Here is a 17798-nt window from a genome sequence, read left to right as displayed (position 1 = left end):
GGACTGCATGACACAGACATAAATTTTCTCTTGCACATGAACATTTATTTCAATAAACAGCACTGACATAACGACTGCTTTATTTAATCTGAGGTCAAGTTGACATAATGCCATAGTCAAATGACAGATCTTTGATAACAGAGTGTTATGTTATGACATGGTCAAGGCTCATTAATCGTTGAAGGACCAGAGAAAGGTATGAAAAATGAGCAAAGATACTGTAAGTCTCATAAAGCTCCGGATTTGAGGACTTACGGCATGTATATTTTCTAGGTGTAGAAAAGGTTCGGCAAGATACATGAGAATGCTGGAATGTGGTCAGTTATATTTTTCTTATAAACCAAATATTTAAACATTTCTGTTTAGATTTGTCCCTATTTTTTATATCCTCCTGCTAGCTCTCGCTGTCACGTGACAACTATCAACAAGGGAGAATAAAAAAAAAAAGAAAAAAAGGTCAACAGGTTCATCTTCTGAGGCACGTGAGGTTAGGAAAATTGCTGCTCATGCAACATTAAGGTTTGGCTTAACAGTCTTGGAGGAACGATCTATATGTCCACTTCTGCATGCATGAGCTGAGGATACACAGGACTGCTGCGGATTATACCAAGAGAGACCATAGAGGTGGCTTTGGATCATTATTGCCACAATCTGTTCTCCTTTTATAATTTCAACAGAAAAGAATTCAGCTTACAACTCAAATCAATTCAGAAATTGGTCTGATGTTCATAAATTGCCCAAAAGCTCCTAATTACACCATTGTACCTAACTATATAGTGTACAGTTATCGAAAGATTTATTCTATAAAATTCTATTACAGTATCACTTAATTAATCTCTATCTGGTTTCACCCAGATGAGAATGGGTTTCCTTTTAAGTCTGGTTCATCTCAAGGTTTCCTCCTCATATCATTTCGGCGAAATTGTCCTTGCCAAGGTCGCCTCTGGCTTGCTCATTAGAGATAAATATAAATTTAAATTTTAAATCGTAGAGCTTATAATATTCAGAATTTTTATATTCCTGTAAAGCTGCTTTGTGACAATGTCTACTGTTAAAAAATGCTACACAGATAAAGCTGAATTGAACTAAATGAGGGCACATGATTTGTGCGTGTCACTGTGATTGACAGGAGAGACGATGTACAACAACCATCCCTCCCTCCCTCCCTCCCTCCCTGAAAGCGTCATGGCCGTAGCGTCATTGGAATTCAGACTCCCCAACACCTTTATATCGCACCGTTCTGAAGTCTTCGGCAGAAAATGTTTCTCATTTTAAGAATTTATTTCTACAGAGAAGCAAACTTTTATCTGTCAATAGAATTGATTGAAATAAGTCAAGGCATCCAAACACAGGCTGAAAAATCTAATATGTGTTTCATAATAATTGGAACTATTACACAGGAAACACAGGAAATAGATATTAGATTTAGTTCGATAGATAGTTCATTTTCAATCCTAATTAGATTTTCTTTCTTCAATTTATATTTAGATGGAAAACTTCACAAATATTTAGCAGCATGCAAAAATAATTTATAATTAAAAAAAAAAAAAAATCAACCAACAACAACAAAAAAAAAAAATACAGACCCTTACAATTCCAAGGTCGCAATACAGTTGTAAGTAATGTTGTTCAATTTGCCTTTAAGTGAGCCTCATTAGTTTATGATTATGTTTGATTACATGAAATTTTAAAGCAGTGTTCTGTTTATACATTGAGTGCAATATTAATTGCACCCTGGGGAGCGAGAGCGAGAGCACACATCAACAATTAACCTTCCTTTCCTGAAATTGCATGGAACTAATAGAATTTAAATGACATTTTTTTTTTTCAATTAGTTCATTCATTAAGCCGCTCTCATTTAAAGTTACCTGAGAACTTCTGAATGTTTCAAATAAAAATACAAAATGTTTGGAAGAGTGTGTTATAGGTGTTTTTATTTAATTTTTTTTTTCCTAATATCTTTTTTTGCATCTAATGTATATGTATATATATATATATATATATATATATATATATATATATATATATATATATATATATATATATATATATGTATAAAACTGCAAATATCACAGGAGCAAATTCTTTTTGAATGTCAAAAATTCAATCCAAAATAATATTATATGATGGTATTATCACACTCATTTTCCTCCATACCTAACATTGTGCGTATGTGCATGGAATTCCATGGAGCACTTTACACCTCAAGTCACAAGTTGAAAGGAAGGTGAGAAAAAACAACGTTAAGAAGAGAGTGGTGGTGAAAAAGAAATTGTCTGGTTAGTGAGCGACAGTAAGAAGTGTCATGAAGTATTTCATTGGCAATATTCCAATGCTGCAATATAACCAAATATAATAATGCCTATTTTTGGGATATCATATGATGACACTTGTGTGGCTACAAACAGTCGAGTTGCACAAGCAGCACAAATTCTCCTCATTTTCTGGCACTAAAAATACACTGAAGACAAACCAACAAAAGTGTGAAGTTTTATGGTTTTATGCCATATTGTTTTAAGGTTGTTTTTTTTTTTTTTTTTACAGGTTAATAAACACACACAGTTCTTTTATTTTCTTATACAATTTATTTATATATGCGTGGTACAAAACTAATTAAAATAAATTACAATGAATAAACTAATTCGATTTAAATGAACTAATTAGCTTCTAATTATATTTTAAGAGGTGCTGGGTAAGTCATCGTTATTTTAGGTCATACGTTAATTTAACTAATACATACTGTCTTGATCATTTGTCAATTCATTTGCATAGCATATGTCAGGGATTTCCACCAAGGTAAAGTGAAAGATGCAATTGCATCATTCTTAGCCCCATTTACATGACAGCGTAAATGTTTTTATTAATTTTATTATGTTCATGTTATATACTATTATGCATTTTTGTTAATCCTGATTTATTTTGTGCCCTAGACAGTTTGCTTTTATCAATGCAGCATATGTCTATGTAGCTATGAGTTTGCAAGCGTTATATTTATACCTGAACACCTGATATTTAATAGCTTAGATTTCCTCATGTACGGGTTACTGTTAGAGGTTTCTTTCTGTGCAAATGAACCCCTGAATAAAACTCTTTGCATTTTTATAGTCTACCACTGCTATTGAAACACCTGTAAAACTACAGAAGTGACAAGAAAGGAAAGAAAATAGGTCAGAAGTAAACTCTGTGGCTCAACAGGTTAAAATCACAGACTTGTCAGCTAGAACTCTATAATTTCAAGGTTTGGGATTTCTGTAAGGTGTTTAGAGTTGGTCAGTATACCTGTAGATGTCTCTGGCCATGCCGAAGTCTCCAATTTTAGCCACTCTTCCTGGACCTTTGCAGGTGAGTAAGCAGTTTCTCGCTGCAATGTCCCTGTGAAAATCAAACACAGCTTTAGTGCTAGGTAGAAACGACGATAGAAAGTAACAACAACAACAAATAAAAAACATATTGGTTTTAAATAGCTCTACTTCGCTTCACTCAAGTTAGGTTCATGTATTTCTCACTAGTATTTCTACACTAACATCCATAGGAAAAAAAAACTTTAATAAACAAAAATATTAGCCTGCTACGTATTTACATTCAGGTAGTTTGTCATGGTTATTATCATGTTAGCTAACATTTCAAAGAACAGAAATCTAATCTGTTGTTAGAAAGTCTTACCTGATACTGCATATTTTTAAATGCTAGCTACTCTAATTCCTAATCTAATATTAACTACATAGAATGTTAAATATCCTATTGGAATCCAGCAAGTTTGTATAATTAGGGTTCTTAGCAGTGTTGGGCACTAACGTGTTACTGTAACGCAGTTACTTTTGACAGTAACTAATACTCTAACGCATTACTTTTTAAATAAATTAACTCCGTTACCGTATGGTGCGGTTGTCCGTTACTTTTTTAAATTCATTCATTTTGGCTGAAGTGTAGCCTACAGCCGAACCTGTTTACAGCAGCGACGCATTGTAGGATTGGTGGATGCCAACCACTGTAAACATGAAGAAGATGCCGCACTGTGGGCGTGTTTCCGTTTATTCAAGTACGTGCGGCAGTAATGGCGAGTCAAGGCGAGAGCAAGACGAGTTTCTCAAAGTGGAAATATGCTCATTATTTCTTTAAAAAAGTAACTAAAAAGTTACTTTTAACAGTAATGCGTTGTTTACTTACACTTTTTGGTTTAAGTAATCAACAAAGTAATTAAGTTTACTTTTTAACTGTAACTAGTTACTATTTCTTAGTAACTAGCACAACACTGGTTATTAGCATGCTCATTTTATTGTTTCAAATATTACTGGCATTAAGGTGATTTGTCAGGGTTATTATCATACTAGCTAATATTTGAGAAGTTAGACATCTGTAGATAGTTTTAGTCGATTCCTAATCTCTTAAAATTATTAGCTATTCATCTCTAAATATTCATCTCATCTGCATGGGTTAGGCTAAGCTAAATCTTTTCCCACATTTCTTGGTGAAACGGATACCACGGTCCGTGTGTAATTTCAAGAAGAAATTTTCTTTTGTGGATCTTCTCGTACATTTTAAGGCCTAGTTTTAGTGAAATTAAGATTTAATACTTATCTGCTTTAATGTGTGAAGATTTAGGAAATAAAACCTTTACCTGAGTGTCTATTTAGACAAGTGGTTGCACTTTTTCTTCTATGTTTTCTGGGATAATTTTTCTTTTCATTTTTACTTACTCTTTAAGATGAGCTGTACTCACACTGAGCCAATATCATCAGCAAATAAGCAAGCAAAAACCAGTCACCCGAATGATGAAATGATGACAGCCTCAAGAAATGAACTGTGAGATTCTGTCATTTTCATAAAGATTGTACTAATAAAGCAGGGCTTTGAATTTCAGTGGAAAATGAAACGTGATCATTTGCCAGTGAAATTATACTGCATCGTCACAATCTATCATACAATTTTTCCCCTCGATATATAATTGCACTAAAACATGTTCTATATGTAAGGAACGAAGCACAAGCAACAAGTAACGCTGTGTGCAAATTATAGTTATAGATAATCAATGACAGGAAATTGATAAGATATATATCTATACCTATCTTCATACCACAAAACAAATTAGATTACATCATCATTTAGATTACAGCAGCTCTAAACATTCATCTCCTTCTACGTCTCACTCTTTTTTTTTCTCACTCTCTCTTTCTCTCTTTATCCATTATACTTACAGTGTGTTTTAAGTTCAAGCATTTTTTTTTTCATTTGACTGTTCACATTTTATTATATATTATATTATCATATATTATAATCTAGATTATAAATGATAGCATATGTTGACATATTTACAATGTGGAACAACTCCTAACATAAATGTTAAAGAAATGTTCTTCTTACATAAACTTAAACTATAGAAATTTGACAACGGTTATTCTTTAAAAAAAAAAAAAAAAAAAAAAAAAAAAAAAAAAAAACATTTTAAAATGCGTTTCCTATAAATAAAAAAAACTATACATCTACCCTTGAGCCAACTTGACAGTCGGGGTACAAGTTTTAGTAGTTTAATAAATTGTCTGTTTGCTTCAATTCACTCTGCATTTAATTAGTGTCAGCTCAGTGATTTGTTCTAAAAATAATTTTTAAATTATTTAAATAATTTGAAAAAATATTCTGAAAAAAAAATTGATCAAATGTGTAGCTAAACTATACATACATTAATGTTATACACCTACATAATAATTATAAACTCATATTAGGCCCTTTACTGACATGATGTGACCTTAATTGATGTCAATAACTCTTTATTTTTACATAATCTGTTATTAAGAAACAAAAAGCAGATAGGGGGCAGTATTTAAGAATCTCTGTGGACTCAACAGAAGTGAATTTAGGCACAGCAATGCAGAGTAGTGGTCGAAATAAATCTGTAAATAAAGCTGCTTGTGTCTCTCTCCTCTTCCACATTAGCCAGATTAATGATTTGACTGTACATGTAGTGTAAATGAGCTCTAATTGGACTCGTTTGTCACGGTCCCCTGAGAAAGGGTGTGGAGACGACACAGAGCTTCTGTATCAGCTAGAAAGCACCGTCTCATACTGAGAGAAAAAGGTGACTGAGAGGAACACAATTGCTGAGTTTATTGACTAGCAAAGAAGCCATCTGCTAGACATGGATGTGTGAATACCTGTGAATGAACTGATTCTCTTCTAAGTACTGGCAGCCATGTGCTATGTCTCTGGCAATGTTCAGAAGGTCCACCATAGTCAGACTGGAAGGATGCTCCTGAAAAGGAAATAAAAATTAAAAGTTTTTAAGCAAAGAAGCAAAACAGGAAAACTTAACAGATGGTCTCGCAGTATGACTCGCTTAAAGACATATGGCATAATTAACTATAAGTCTGACCAACCAAGTAGGGGCTACAAGTGTGTATTTGTGTGTGTGTGTGTGTGTGTGTGTGTGTGTGTGTGTGTGTGTGTGTGTGTGCTCACCAGCCTGGGTCTAGTCTCCCTAAGAAACGTTTTGAGGTCTCCTCCAGCCATCAGCTCCAACAGAATGAAGCGAGGAAGAGCCTGTAAACTCACTCCTATACACCGGACAATGTTCTGATGGCTGAATTTACTGTGAAAAGAAGAAATTGCAGGGTCAAGAAGAAGAACGTTCTTTCTCTTTGGACACGTGTATTTGACAGTATGTTTACCTGATGATGAGTGCTTCCATCAGAAAGTCTAGTTCATCCTGCTCAGAGCACACCTCAGGAAGTGTCTGATTAGAAACAACAAATGGCAGCAGAAATCACTTTAAAACATTACCACCTACTGTCTTTCACTCAGCGCTGTTCAATTCAACATAAATGAATATTGTAGAAGAGATTTTTACAAGAAAAGGTAGAGTTTTGCATATAATTTAAACTTACCTTGACGGCTACCTGCATGGGACTGGGTTCTCCTGGTATTCCCACAGCCAGACCTTCATAGACCTCACCAAAGGCACCATGCCCCAAACCCCTACAAACAATATGCATTACAGCCTCTCTATATAGCTGGAATCATACAGATTTGCAGCAGAACTTGTATAAACAGTATTTAAAACTGATATCACGCTCAAAAAATGATTCTGCAACAATCCTTAGGAGCTCACGTGTTAAAATTAAATGATAGTGACTTGAAAGTCAGACACTACCAAAGTACCATTGGGCTAGTATTTTAATCCTCAATTGATAAAAAGGGAGACCATTTCTTTCTTTACACTTTCTTGTATCTGTCTTACCCTCCACCTAAGAATCAATTTCTTGTCTTCCAGCTACTATGAGCCGCACACTACAGTATATCTCTAGCTAAGTAACACCTCAATTTCTTTGCAATGTGGTTAATAGATTGAAATCATGTTGTTGGACTGTAGACAACTTCAAGAGACAATTGTAGACAACTATTAGCTAACCTTGTGAGCGAAATGTTGCGGCGTGGTACTTCCTTCAGGTCGTTAACAGAGGCTGTCTTTCCAGCGAAGCAGTAGTTGGGGTTGTAATCAGTCATGATGGTGGAAGCTCTCAGCTTACTCAGTTTGCAGTCTGGACTCTGAAGCTCCAGCTGAATGGACTGCAGCTCATTGTGCTTGCGCCTGTACACTGTACATACAAACATTCCCAAGAAGGCAAATGATTGATGGGCAATTTTTGGCCTGAAAGGGTGCAGAAAATCAGACCCAAGACACGCTTGATATGGCAACCCATCATCCGATCTCTATTCATAATGTTGTTTTCTAGATAGGTAGCATTACACTCCAGAGATAAGGATTGTCCCATGTGGGAAGCGGTTGACAATGAGGTTCTATATTTTGTGACTTAACTTGAAGACCCTCATATCATTCTCTAAGTGGGCAGTCCTACAATTTTGGTTCCCTGATCAGCGTTCTATATCTTCTGTATAATGCTCGATCCTTAATCTAAAAGTGATACTGCCTGACAAACTCTAGGTTTGGGGTTCAACTGGTCCTTTCCTTGAGATTTAAATGGACCTTGTTTATGGTCTTGGTCCCAATTTTTCTATAAAATCCCGAAATCCTCATGTTTCCTATTTCTCCTATCATTCAGGTAGGTAGATTGTTTAGGCTAAACTGCCCCTAGGTGTTCACTGTGTTGCGTAGTGGACTGGAATCCTATCCAAGCCTTATTCCAGTCTTCCTGGGATAGGATTTCAAGACCCTAAACTGGATAAAGCATTTATTAAAGATAAATTAAAGAGTTAATGAGTTAAATAATGCAGTTGCCTTTAGAAAAAAAAAAGATAAGATCTCCCATCACATAGAAATGTCAGATCTGCCGGATAACCTCTGCTGGACACTTAAGAAAAGGAGAATGTAGCTCGTGCTATGCTACTATGTTTTAATGTTTAAAAAAAACATCAACTTAGAAAAAGCCTTTAATTTGTCACATATACTCTACAGTGAAATTCTTTCTTTGCATATTCCAACTTGGGAGGTTGGGATCAGAGCACAAGGTCAGCCATGATACAACACCACTGGAGCAGAGAGGGTTAAGGGCCTTGTTCAAGGGCCCAACAGAGGCAGATGCTGGGACTTGAACCCTGATCCTCCAATAAACAACCAAGAGCCTTAACCGCTTGATGCACCACTGCCCTTATTATGTTTGTCTTCCCCTGTGTTTCATTTAGCATAACTTGGGTACAAAAAGTCTTGTAAACGATTTGAAACAACCGTGTAAACAAAAAGACACAAGCATGTGTGAGCAAACCTTTACACTCGTCCACATACTGGAACCTCGGTGGCCCTGACCCTCAGCTGTAAACACATTAGCACTAGCTGTGAAAGTGATTTATTCACAGTTTGGTAATAGACAAGGCTTGTCAGGGGTCGGCTAACTCTCCATCCGTCATCACTCTGTTTAATTCATCAACGGCTGATCGCAACACTTCTTTGTGCGGACAGCGCTGGCAGATGTGATGTGTGGTGTGATGGCTCAATGTGTGTGAAGGTGTGATAAGGCTGTGCTGAAACACACGTCTGCACACATACACACACCGACATGACGCGGTGTGAGAGATGGCCGTTAGCGCAGATCCACCTGACACCCAGCTGCACTCATTAAAAACAAGAACTTGTGCAGAGGATGTCATGTGCAATCATTTTTATTTTTTCGGGCTTGTTAGTGATTCTGTCTGTCTGTGTGTGAATCCAAGTGTTCTACTTATCCCCTTGCTTTGTGGACTTGTATATATCCTCCTGGTTCAGAACTGAAATGCTTGCAATAGCAGTTTTTTTATTTTCTTAGATGTCCTCAGATGCTGCACACATTTATACCCATAGAAGATTAAAAAGCAGATGATCTTTCTGAAGTTCTAAAGTTTGTTTCCCTGGCTATCCATTTGCTATTTGCATCCTGAGTATCAGAGATTTCCAATCCATTAACACTTCTGTCATGCATGACAAAAAAAAAAAAAAAAATCTGAGTATGCACAAGTGACATTTAGAAAACTTGTAAAATTCATTTTTACATTCATTAATTTTGTAGAAATCGTCATTCTAATGAGGAAAATGCAGATTTAACGTTCCTGGCAAGTCAATCCTGCTGATTATTCATTTAACAGTCACTTGCACTTATTATTCTCCTTCCTGACACAGTGAATAATCTCACCTGGGTTCTCTGAAGACTCACAGTTAAAACTTCTCTAGTATATAACTAATATTTGTCTTTAAGTATAAGTATAATGTATATAATTATATAATCCAAGAGGATGGATTCCCTGTTCTGTATCAGACGTTTTTCTTGGTCACGGTCACCTCTAGTAGATTTCTGTAAATGTCTTTGTCTATAGTTATACAAATAAAAAAGTGCTATACAAATAAAATTAAGTGAATAAGATTGCAACTTACTGATTATGACTCCAGACACTGCCAGCAGCAAAGCTGCAATGAGTGCGGATGTTCCTACAGAGAGCCCCAATGCTAGGTGAGGGACATTGGGCTGACGTGGTACTGATATTTCTGGAACAACACACACAAACACACACAAACACACACACACACACACACACACACACACACACATATGGTTGGTCTGTAGTCACCTTTAGCCACTTCAGCCTCTGCCGCACCATTGTGCTGCTCAACTGTTTAAAAATCTATATTTTGACACCAAATGTGCCACTATAATGCTAAAAACATGTTTGAGCTACTGTACAATTATATTACATTTAAGTAGATATTTACCGTAGTTGTTTTTTTTTTTTTTACTGCGTCTAAATCTCTTTTTAGTGCTTGACAAAATGACAAAAGCCACTAAGACTACATTAGTCTACTGTTTCTCACTCTTCTTATTTTATCGATTTCAGTTTGTTTAGTCATTTATCTATTTCCTACTTTACTCGTGCAACGTTTTCAATTTTCCTACAATTATCATATGTAGTACATTATTACTCGACGGTCATGTCTCATTTCCCAGGCTGTATCTACTGCATCACTGACTAATCACTTGCTTTTTTATTATAGTCCAGGAATAGTATTACATTATTAAAGACAATATATGGCAGTAGGACTATAGCTGGGTAGGTCAATTTATTATCAGACAGACTTTCCATTGTCAAGCATAATAAAACTGAAAATCATGCAGGCAAATATCTGTATCTATATGAAGTAAAGCTTTATTAACGTCGTGGGATTATCATCGATGTGCTATAATTCTTATAGAATGCACTCTCAGCCAAACGGAATAGTTCCTGATCCTGAGGAATGTGTTTATATCTTTACAGGATTTTATTAGAATTATTATTGTTTACTTTAGTAATCTCATATCATTAATAAAACAGAGTATTAGAGAACATTTTTCACTAATGGGTGTGAGCTGTGCTTTGGGCACTTTGGGCCTAATCTGACAAGGCTTTCTGCTTATGGCACAGAGCTGATATCAGTCTGTATCTGTGAGGTCTGGTGTTCTGGTGGAATTAATAGGGAGTCATTAGTAATGTACTATAATAGATACTGTTTGTTCTTATAAAAATAGAAAAAAAAAATAGAAAACCGAACATCTGAAGTGAACACATTTAGAAATGCAGCTTAAAAAAAATGAATTAAATCATACATAAATAGAGTACGCTCTCCTTAATAGAAATCAAGACATAAATAAGAATGATGAAGTTTGTTCAATTCAATTAGGAGATTTTTTGTTTGTGTGTTTGTTTGTTACCTGTAGAATTGACACAGGACACACCGTCTACGGAAATGACGAGACCGACGTCACAGAAACACTTCGTTCCCTCCGAAGTTTTGTGGCACTCTCCTGACTCGCAGTGACTGCAGTTCTGCACGGGGCTGATGATCACCTCACCGTCGCCCTCCATGCCTGACATCAACACAACATATGGCCAGAATGTTAGACACCAAAATGATGTAAGCCCTCACATGCCTGGCGACACCACACTGAATGTGTTACCTTTAAATGCATCCACAAATATCTCTCCATCTGGGTTGATAAAGGAGGATCCATCCTCTCCATCCTGCTCAGGGTCATTGTCTACTGAAGTGCTGCCACCTACAAACCACAGAGGAGCAGGACAGCTCTGATGCAATGTGATGTAACTGGTTCAAAGTGATTGAGCAAGATATAGTGCAGTACAAAGCAGTTCCTGGTTTGTATGCCGTGAAGTAAAGCCTCAGTGAAGTGATGTCTAACCTCTATAGCCACCTCCTCCACCCCCACTGGTGCAAGCTCCTCCGCCTCCCCCGAAGCCGCCGCGAGCCCTCCATCCCATCAAATGGCACGGATCTCCTCCCTGACCACCCAAATTGAGGGGTTTCCCACCCCAAGATACAGGCGTGCTATCGTTCCAACCACCACCTCCACCTGTAGAACAAAGAGGGCAGCAGGTTTTAGAAATAAGTGCGCTTGGAACATATTTATCTTTCGGCTTACTTGAGACAGAAATGGACAGGTTGTTGTCTGCCTGAGAACTTGCAATGAGCAGGTCTATTCCTCTACACCATGTCAACTTCTTAAATGTTCCCATTACTTTTTCAGACCTTTTGCTTTTCAGAATTAGCTTTTTGGTTTGCTCTCTCCTTCCTATATTAGATAAGATGCTATGACACATTAAGTGTTATGGTTCACGCATTTCAGTGCATGTCTAGAAGCACAGCACATACTGAGGATTCCAACTGTGTCAGATTGTCTCGACTCACGCCTTCCTTCAGCTTCCAAACATAGACCGCTGCTTTTCCTTTTTTTTTCCTGTCAGCTTTAGAGACACGGAGAGTTGTAAACAAACCTCAGACAGTGAAAGATCCAAGTCTTACCAGGCAGCTCGAAATATATATATACAGTATACTGTATAAAATCGATTGCTATTGTGATCAGTGTTGATGTTGTATGTCTGACTCTGTTTATTTTGGACGTTTTAATGGCAAAGCAAAGTACTGAAAAAGCAAATCAGACAATACATTATGCAAGAATTTGGATGTTTTTAATTTTGGTAAACATTCAAATATTTTGAGTGCTTTTAACTGATTCGAAAAGTGACATAAAAGTGAATGAATGAATGAATGAATGAATGAATATTTGTAGTGTGTTTTGACTTATTTTGCTTGATTAACATTCACTCATTCATTCATTCATTTTCTACCGAACTATTCTTGGGTCACGGGGAGCCGAGCACATCTCAGCCGTAATCGGGCATCAAGGCAGGATACACCCTGGACGGAGTGCCAACCCATCGCAGGGCACACACACACTCTCATTCACTCACACAATCACACACTACGGACAATTTTCCAGAGATGCCAATCAACCTACCATGCATGTCTTTGGACCGGGGGAGGAAACCGGAGTACCCGGAGGAAACCCCCGAGGCACGGGGAGAACATGCAAACTCCACACACACAAGGCGGAGGTGGGAATCGAACCCCCAACCCTGGAGGTGTGAGGTGAACGTGCTAACCACTAAGCCACCGTGCCCCCCTTGATTAACATAGTCCTTATCTATTAATATAAACTACTAACTATACAGCAAACTGTAAATAAATGTTTTTTTATTTTAAAATGCAATTACCAGATGTAATACTCAAATTAGCAATGGATGTAATTAGTTATTACATATTAAAAACCAAACCAGCTTAAGTATTATTTTAGATTAGTGTTGCTAAAGTGGTTACATCAGCAACATTGAGTCGTAACTGAGAGCCCATGAGACAAAAATGTAAAGCAAGACGAGTGTAATCCTTCAGGCTGATTAAATTGGTCATTATATTGATAATAACATGTCAAAGCTGGTATAAAGCCTCATACTTGCATAATTGTAAGTTTCTGTAAACATCATTGTGATTAAAGTGACTAAAGTATTATTTGTATACAGTATTTTTCAGCAGTTTTTTATGGTTTTAGGTTAAACTTTTAAAAGGTGGTGTAGTCAAACATTAGCATATTATAACAGTACTTTTCTATAGTGTTTGGGATAGCCTCAGTTAGGGCTTTGAAATCATGCCATAACGTTTGACATCTTTGGGTTGATCTTCAATTCTAGCTGTTTTATGAATTACCCGAATCCTGTCTGAGCACAGATTAAGACTGCGGTATGCAACATAGAAACCCATGGCCAGGAATAGTGGCTTACATAAGACGTAACACAACTGAAATATCAGCCTCTACATCTTCCAGGCGTACTACGTGTGTCATGGCAGAAACCAAAAATAAAAGTCTGCAATAGAGCAGTGAATGAAGAAGAAGAAGAAGAAGAAGAAGAAGAAGAAGAAGAAGAAGAAGAAGAAGAAGAAAAAAGAAAAAGAGGAAGAGGGATTATGAATGGTCTGTGCCCTGGCCTCTCGTGCTAACTCCAAGCAGCAGTAAATAGAGCACAATGGGGAAGCTGGCCTTTGAAAAGCAAGGCTCTGATAGAAGTCATACAGTGCACACAGCAAGACAGGACCATGAGGGAGACCATATGCATGCACAACAGCCTCACACACACAAACACACTCTCAAAAGTGTGCCCAGACGAAAATACTCAAAAACTGAACGCATGCTGTCACACACTATCTCTGTTTTATGGATCCAATTTAAAAAGCTCTCAAAAGAACCACACAGAAAGATTGCATACCCTTACATTCTAAAATGAACATCCTAAAACTCTCAGCACAACGGGGGCCACAATTCAAACATCTCATCCAAGAACCAATATTTTGTCTAGTCTCTTCAGGTTCTTGACTGAAATCTGCTTGAGAATTCAGCAAGTACTACCTTGCAACAGGAGACAAACTGTTGGGCATGTGTAAAATAATATTTTTATTTTCCCCCTCCCAGAAATATTTCTTAATTTTTTTTACAGTATGTAGATTCAAACTCAAAAGTCTGATGATGGCATTTGTTGACGTAGACTTACCTGCAGCTCCTGACATGCCATTGAGGCCGGGAATACTGAGGTCATGGTCCACCAGCTCCATCAAGCCTTCTGAGTTGCCGTTGTAGCCTCGACCCCCTCCGCCGGCAGCAATTAGCAGTGGGATGTAAACACCTTTCTCCTCCTGAAGGCATACAGCAATACAGTTTTTGAGTTCATTACTCAAAAACACCAGGCTGGATCAATGATCAGTTAACATTTCCAAGTATTGCTAAGTATGTATTGCTAAGTTAATAACATCTCAACATAAGTAAACAAAGAAGACACTCTGCTTTATTAAAAAAAAGCATCAACTGAGTAGAGTTTTGGATTCATTTTATTTTTCGATTTACAAAAGCAAACAGTTTAAGCACGCGCATCTTGTGATTTATTTATTTGAGTTCACAAGTAATCTATCTATTTTGTTTCTCTTACCTTAAAGATGTAGGTAGCTCCACCTCCTCCACCACCTCCTCCCTTCAACATGCTCTTGCTGTCTGGAGGGCCTTTCTGTTCAAGACAGATCTTCCGCAGAGGCTCCTCAGTCTATATTAGAGCAGAGAGAAGATATGGCAGGTAATTATTCCATTCCAGCTTTTTTCCATAGCTAAGCCTTGGTACTGCTCTCAAGCTAATATACTGGTTAAATATCTGTACACTAGGAAAGAGCTACTATAATGTAATCAACACTGGCCTATTGTACTCTACATTCGAATGCAGTACTGTACTCTATACTGGAACAGAGTATTATACTCTACACTAGGCTACAGTACCGTACTCTACACTAGGCTACTGTACTCTACACTAGGCTACAGTACCGTACTCTACACTAGGCTACAGTACCGTACTCTACACTAGGCTACAGTACCGTACTCTACACTAGGCTACAGTACCGTACTCTACACTAGCCTATAGTACCGTACTCTACACTAGGCTACAGTACCGTACTCTACACTAGGCGACAGTAACGTACTCTACACTAGGCGACAGTAACGTACTCTACACTAGGCTACAGTACCGTACTCCACACTAGGCTACTGTACTCTACACTGGTCTACAGTACTGTACTCTACATTGGGCTACTGTACTCTACACTGGGCTATAGTACCATACTTTACACTGGTCTACAGTACAGTACACTGGGCTACTGTACTCTACACTGGGCTATAGTACCATACTTTACACTGGTCTACAGTACAGTACACTGGGCTACTGTACTCTACACTGGGCTATAGTACCATACTTTACACTGGTCTACAGTACTGTACTCCACACTGGGCTACTGTACTCTACACCGGGCTACTGTACTGCATTCTACATTGGGCTATAGTACCATACTTTACACTGGTTTACAGTACTGTACTCTACACTGGGCTACTGTACTCTACACTGGGCTATTGCACTGCATTCTACACTGGGCTATAGTACCATACTCTACACTAGTCTACAGTACTGTACTCTACACAGGGCTACTATACTCTACACTGTGCTACTGTACTCTACACTGGAATACAATACTGTACTCTAGGCTATACTATTATATTTAACGCTGGGCTACAGTACTGTAGTTTACACTGGACTGTGGTATAGATGAAGTTACGCTAGGCTATAGTATTCTGCTTTATGCTTGGATACAATACCATTCTTTACAGTACTCTATGTTGGACTGCGGTATAGATGAGGTTTTATCTGTCTATTTACAGTATGTAGATTCAAACTCAGTAGTCTGATTTGTTGATGTACCGTCCTCTATGCTGGGCTACAGAACCGTACTGTATGCTGGGCTACAGTACCGTACTCTATGCTGGGCTACAGTACCGTACTCTATGCTGGGCTACAGTACCGTACTCTATGCTGGGCTACAGTACCGTACTCTATGCTGGGCTACAGTACCGTACTCTATGCTGGGCTACAGTACCGTACTCTATGCTGGGCTACAGTACCGTCCTCTATGCTGGGCTACAGTACCGTCCTCTATGCTGGGCTACAGTACCGTACTCTATGCTGGGCTACAGTACCGTACTCTATGCTGGGCTACAGTACCGTACTCTATGCTGGGCTACAGTACCGTCCTCTATGCTGGGCTACAGTACCGTACTCTATGCTGGGCTACAGTACCGTACTCTATGCTGGGCTACAGTACCGTACTCTATGCTGGGCTACAGTACCATACTCTATGCTGGGCTACAGTACCGTACTCTATGCTGGGCTACAGTACCGTACTCTAACCTGGGCTACAGTACTGTACATTACACCATACTACTGTACAAACACTTCCATTGGAACATTTTCTTTTAAATGAATGTAAATACAGGAAAAAGTGACTCACTTTAGAACAGGCGTCCTCTCCCTGCTGTCCCACTAGTATGTACAGCACCTCATTTTTCTGCAGCCTAAAATCTCCAACAATAAAGACTCCATGGGATCTGTACATGTTGAGAACACTACGTCCACCTGCTGCACCATAAGCTGTGATCCTAGAATTCCCAAAGTACAAACAGACAGGTCAAATCTCAAAGGACAGATATACATTACTGAACAATTATATATAAAGATCGGATGTTTGATCGAATCTGACCACTGATTTGTATACCTGTATGGTGAAGTTGTGATTTTTCTCAGTAAAACATACCTGTATGATCCAGTTTCAGGAACCCTCCACATCTGGATGCCCTTGAGTGCTCCATTTGTTCCCACAGTCACATCTACATTGCTTTTATGGTAGGAACTGCTACACTGAGACGGAGTAGGACCAATTGGCCCTGTAGCCCCACAGGTGTGGAAAACCCATTTGGCTGCAAATACACATACACAGACATTCATATATCTGTTATTTAGATGTTCATTCCAAAGTTGGAATCAAATCATTCATATCCAATCATTGATTCACTTTACAAAAATACTATATTAGTATACTGGGTATATATTCTGGGCAGGGTCTCCTTTTTCTCTCAAAATAACCTCAATTTTTTTGTTTATGAATAATACATCATAGATTCCACATGAAACATTCCTTTGAAATTCTGGTCCATGTTGACGTGATTGTACCACACAATTCATGTAAAATTTTCAGGTGCACTTTCATGCTGCAAATGTCCTGTCCTGCCACTTCCCAAAGGTGTTCTATTTGCTTCAGATCCGGTGACTTTGAAGGCCGGTGAAGGACAATGAACCCATTGTCTTGTTCATGAAACCAGTTTGAGATGACGTTTGCTTTGTGACATTTTTGGAAGTTGCCATTAAAATGGAGCCATAAAAGGATGTACATGATCAGCTATAATATTCAAATACAATGGAGCATTTAGGCAGTGACTGACTGGTATTAATGGGCCTAAATTGAGCCAAAACAAAATTCCCCGCACCATTACACCACCTCCACCAGCATGGACTGTTGGCAGGTTGGTTCCATGGAATCATGCTGTTATTGCCAAATTCTAACCCTACCATCTGTGTGC

The 17798-nt window shown here is 38.0% G+C and overlaps 1 protein-coding gene across 1 annotated transcript in view; it reads right to left on the bottom strand.

Moving 5' to 3' along the window:
• alk (ALK receptor tyrosine kinase) overlaps positions 1-17798 on the bottom strand; it is a 442935-nt gene that overhangs the window by 6839 nt on the left and 418298 nt on the right. Inside the window, exons 13-26 of the mRNA XM_060879161.1 lie at positions 16976-17138; positions 16673-16820; positions 14779-14889; positions 14347-14488; positions 11649-11819; positions 11409-11507; positions 11163-11318; positions 9854-9964; positions 7403-7589; positions 6879-6969; positions 6663-6727; positions 6454-6583; positions 6150-6247; positions 3280-3372 (exon numbers count right to left, since the gene is read on the bottom strand). Coding sequence (XP_060735144.1) covers positions 3280-3372; positions 6150-6247; positions 6454-6583; positions 6663-6727; positions 6879-6969; positions 7403-7589; positions 9854-9964; positions 11163-11318; positions 11409-11507; positions 11649-11819; positions 14347-14488; positions 14779-14889; positions 16673-16820; positions 16976-17138 — 1765 coding nt within the window. The remainder of the gene's footprint in view (positions 1-3279; positions 3373-6149; positions 6248-6453; positions 6584-6662; positions 6728-6878; positions 6970-7402; positions 7590-9853; positions 9965-11162; positions 11319-11408; positions 11508-11648; positions 11820-14346; positions 14489-14778; positions 14890-16672; positions 16821-16975; positions 17139-17798) is intronic.

The sequence above is a fragment of the Tachysurus vachellii genome, chromosome 10 (assembly GCF_030014155.1).
Source record: "Tachysurus vachellii isolate PV-2020 chromosome 10, HZAU_Pvac_v1, whole genome shotgun sequence".
Taxonomy (NCBI): Eukaryota; Metazoa; Chordata; class Actinopteri; order Siluriformes; family Bagridae; genus Tachysurus; species Tachysurus vachellii.
The sequence above is the reverse complement of the archived record's forward strand: the minus strand, read 5'-3'. Positions and strand labels throughout refer to the sequence as shown.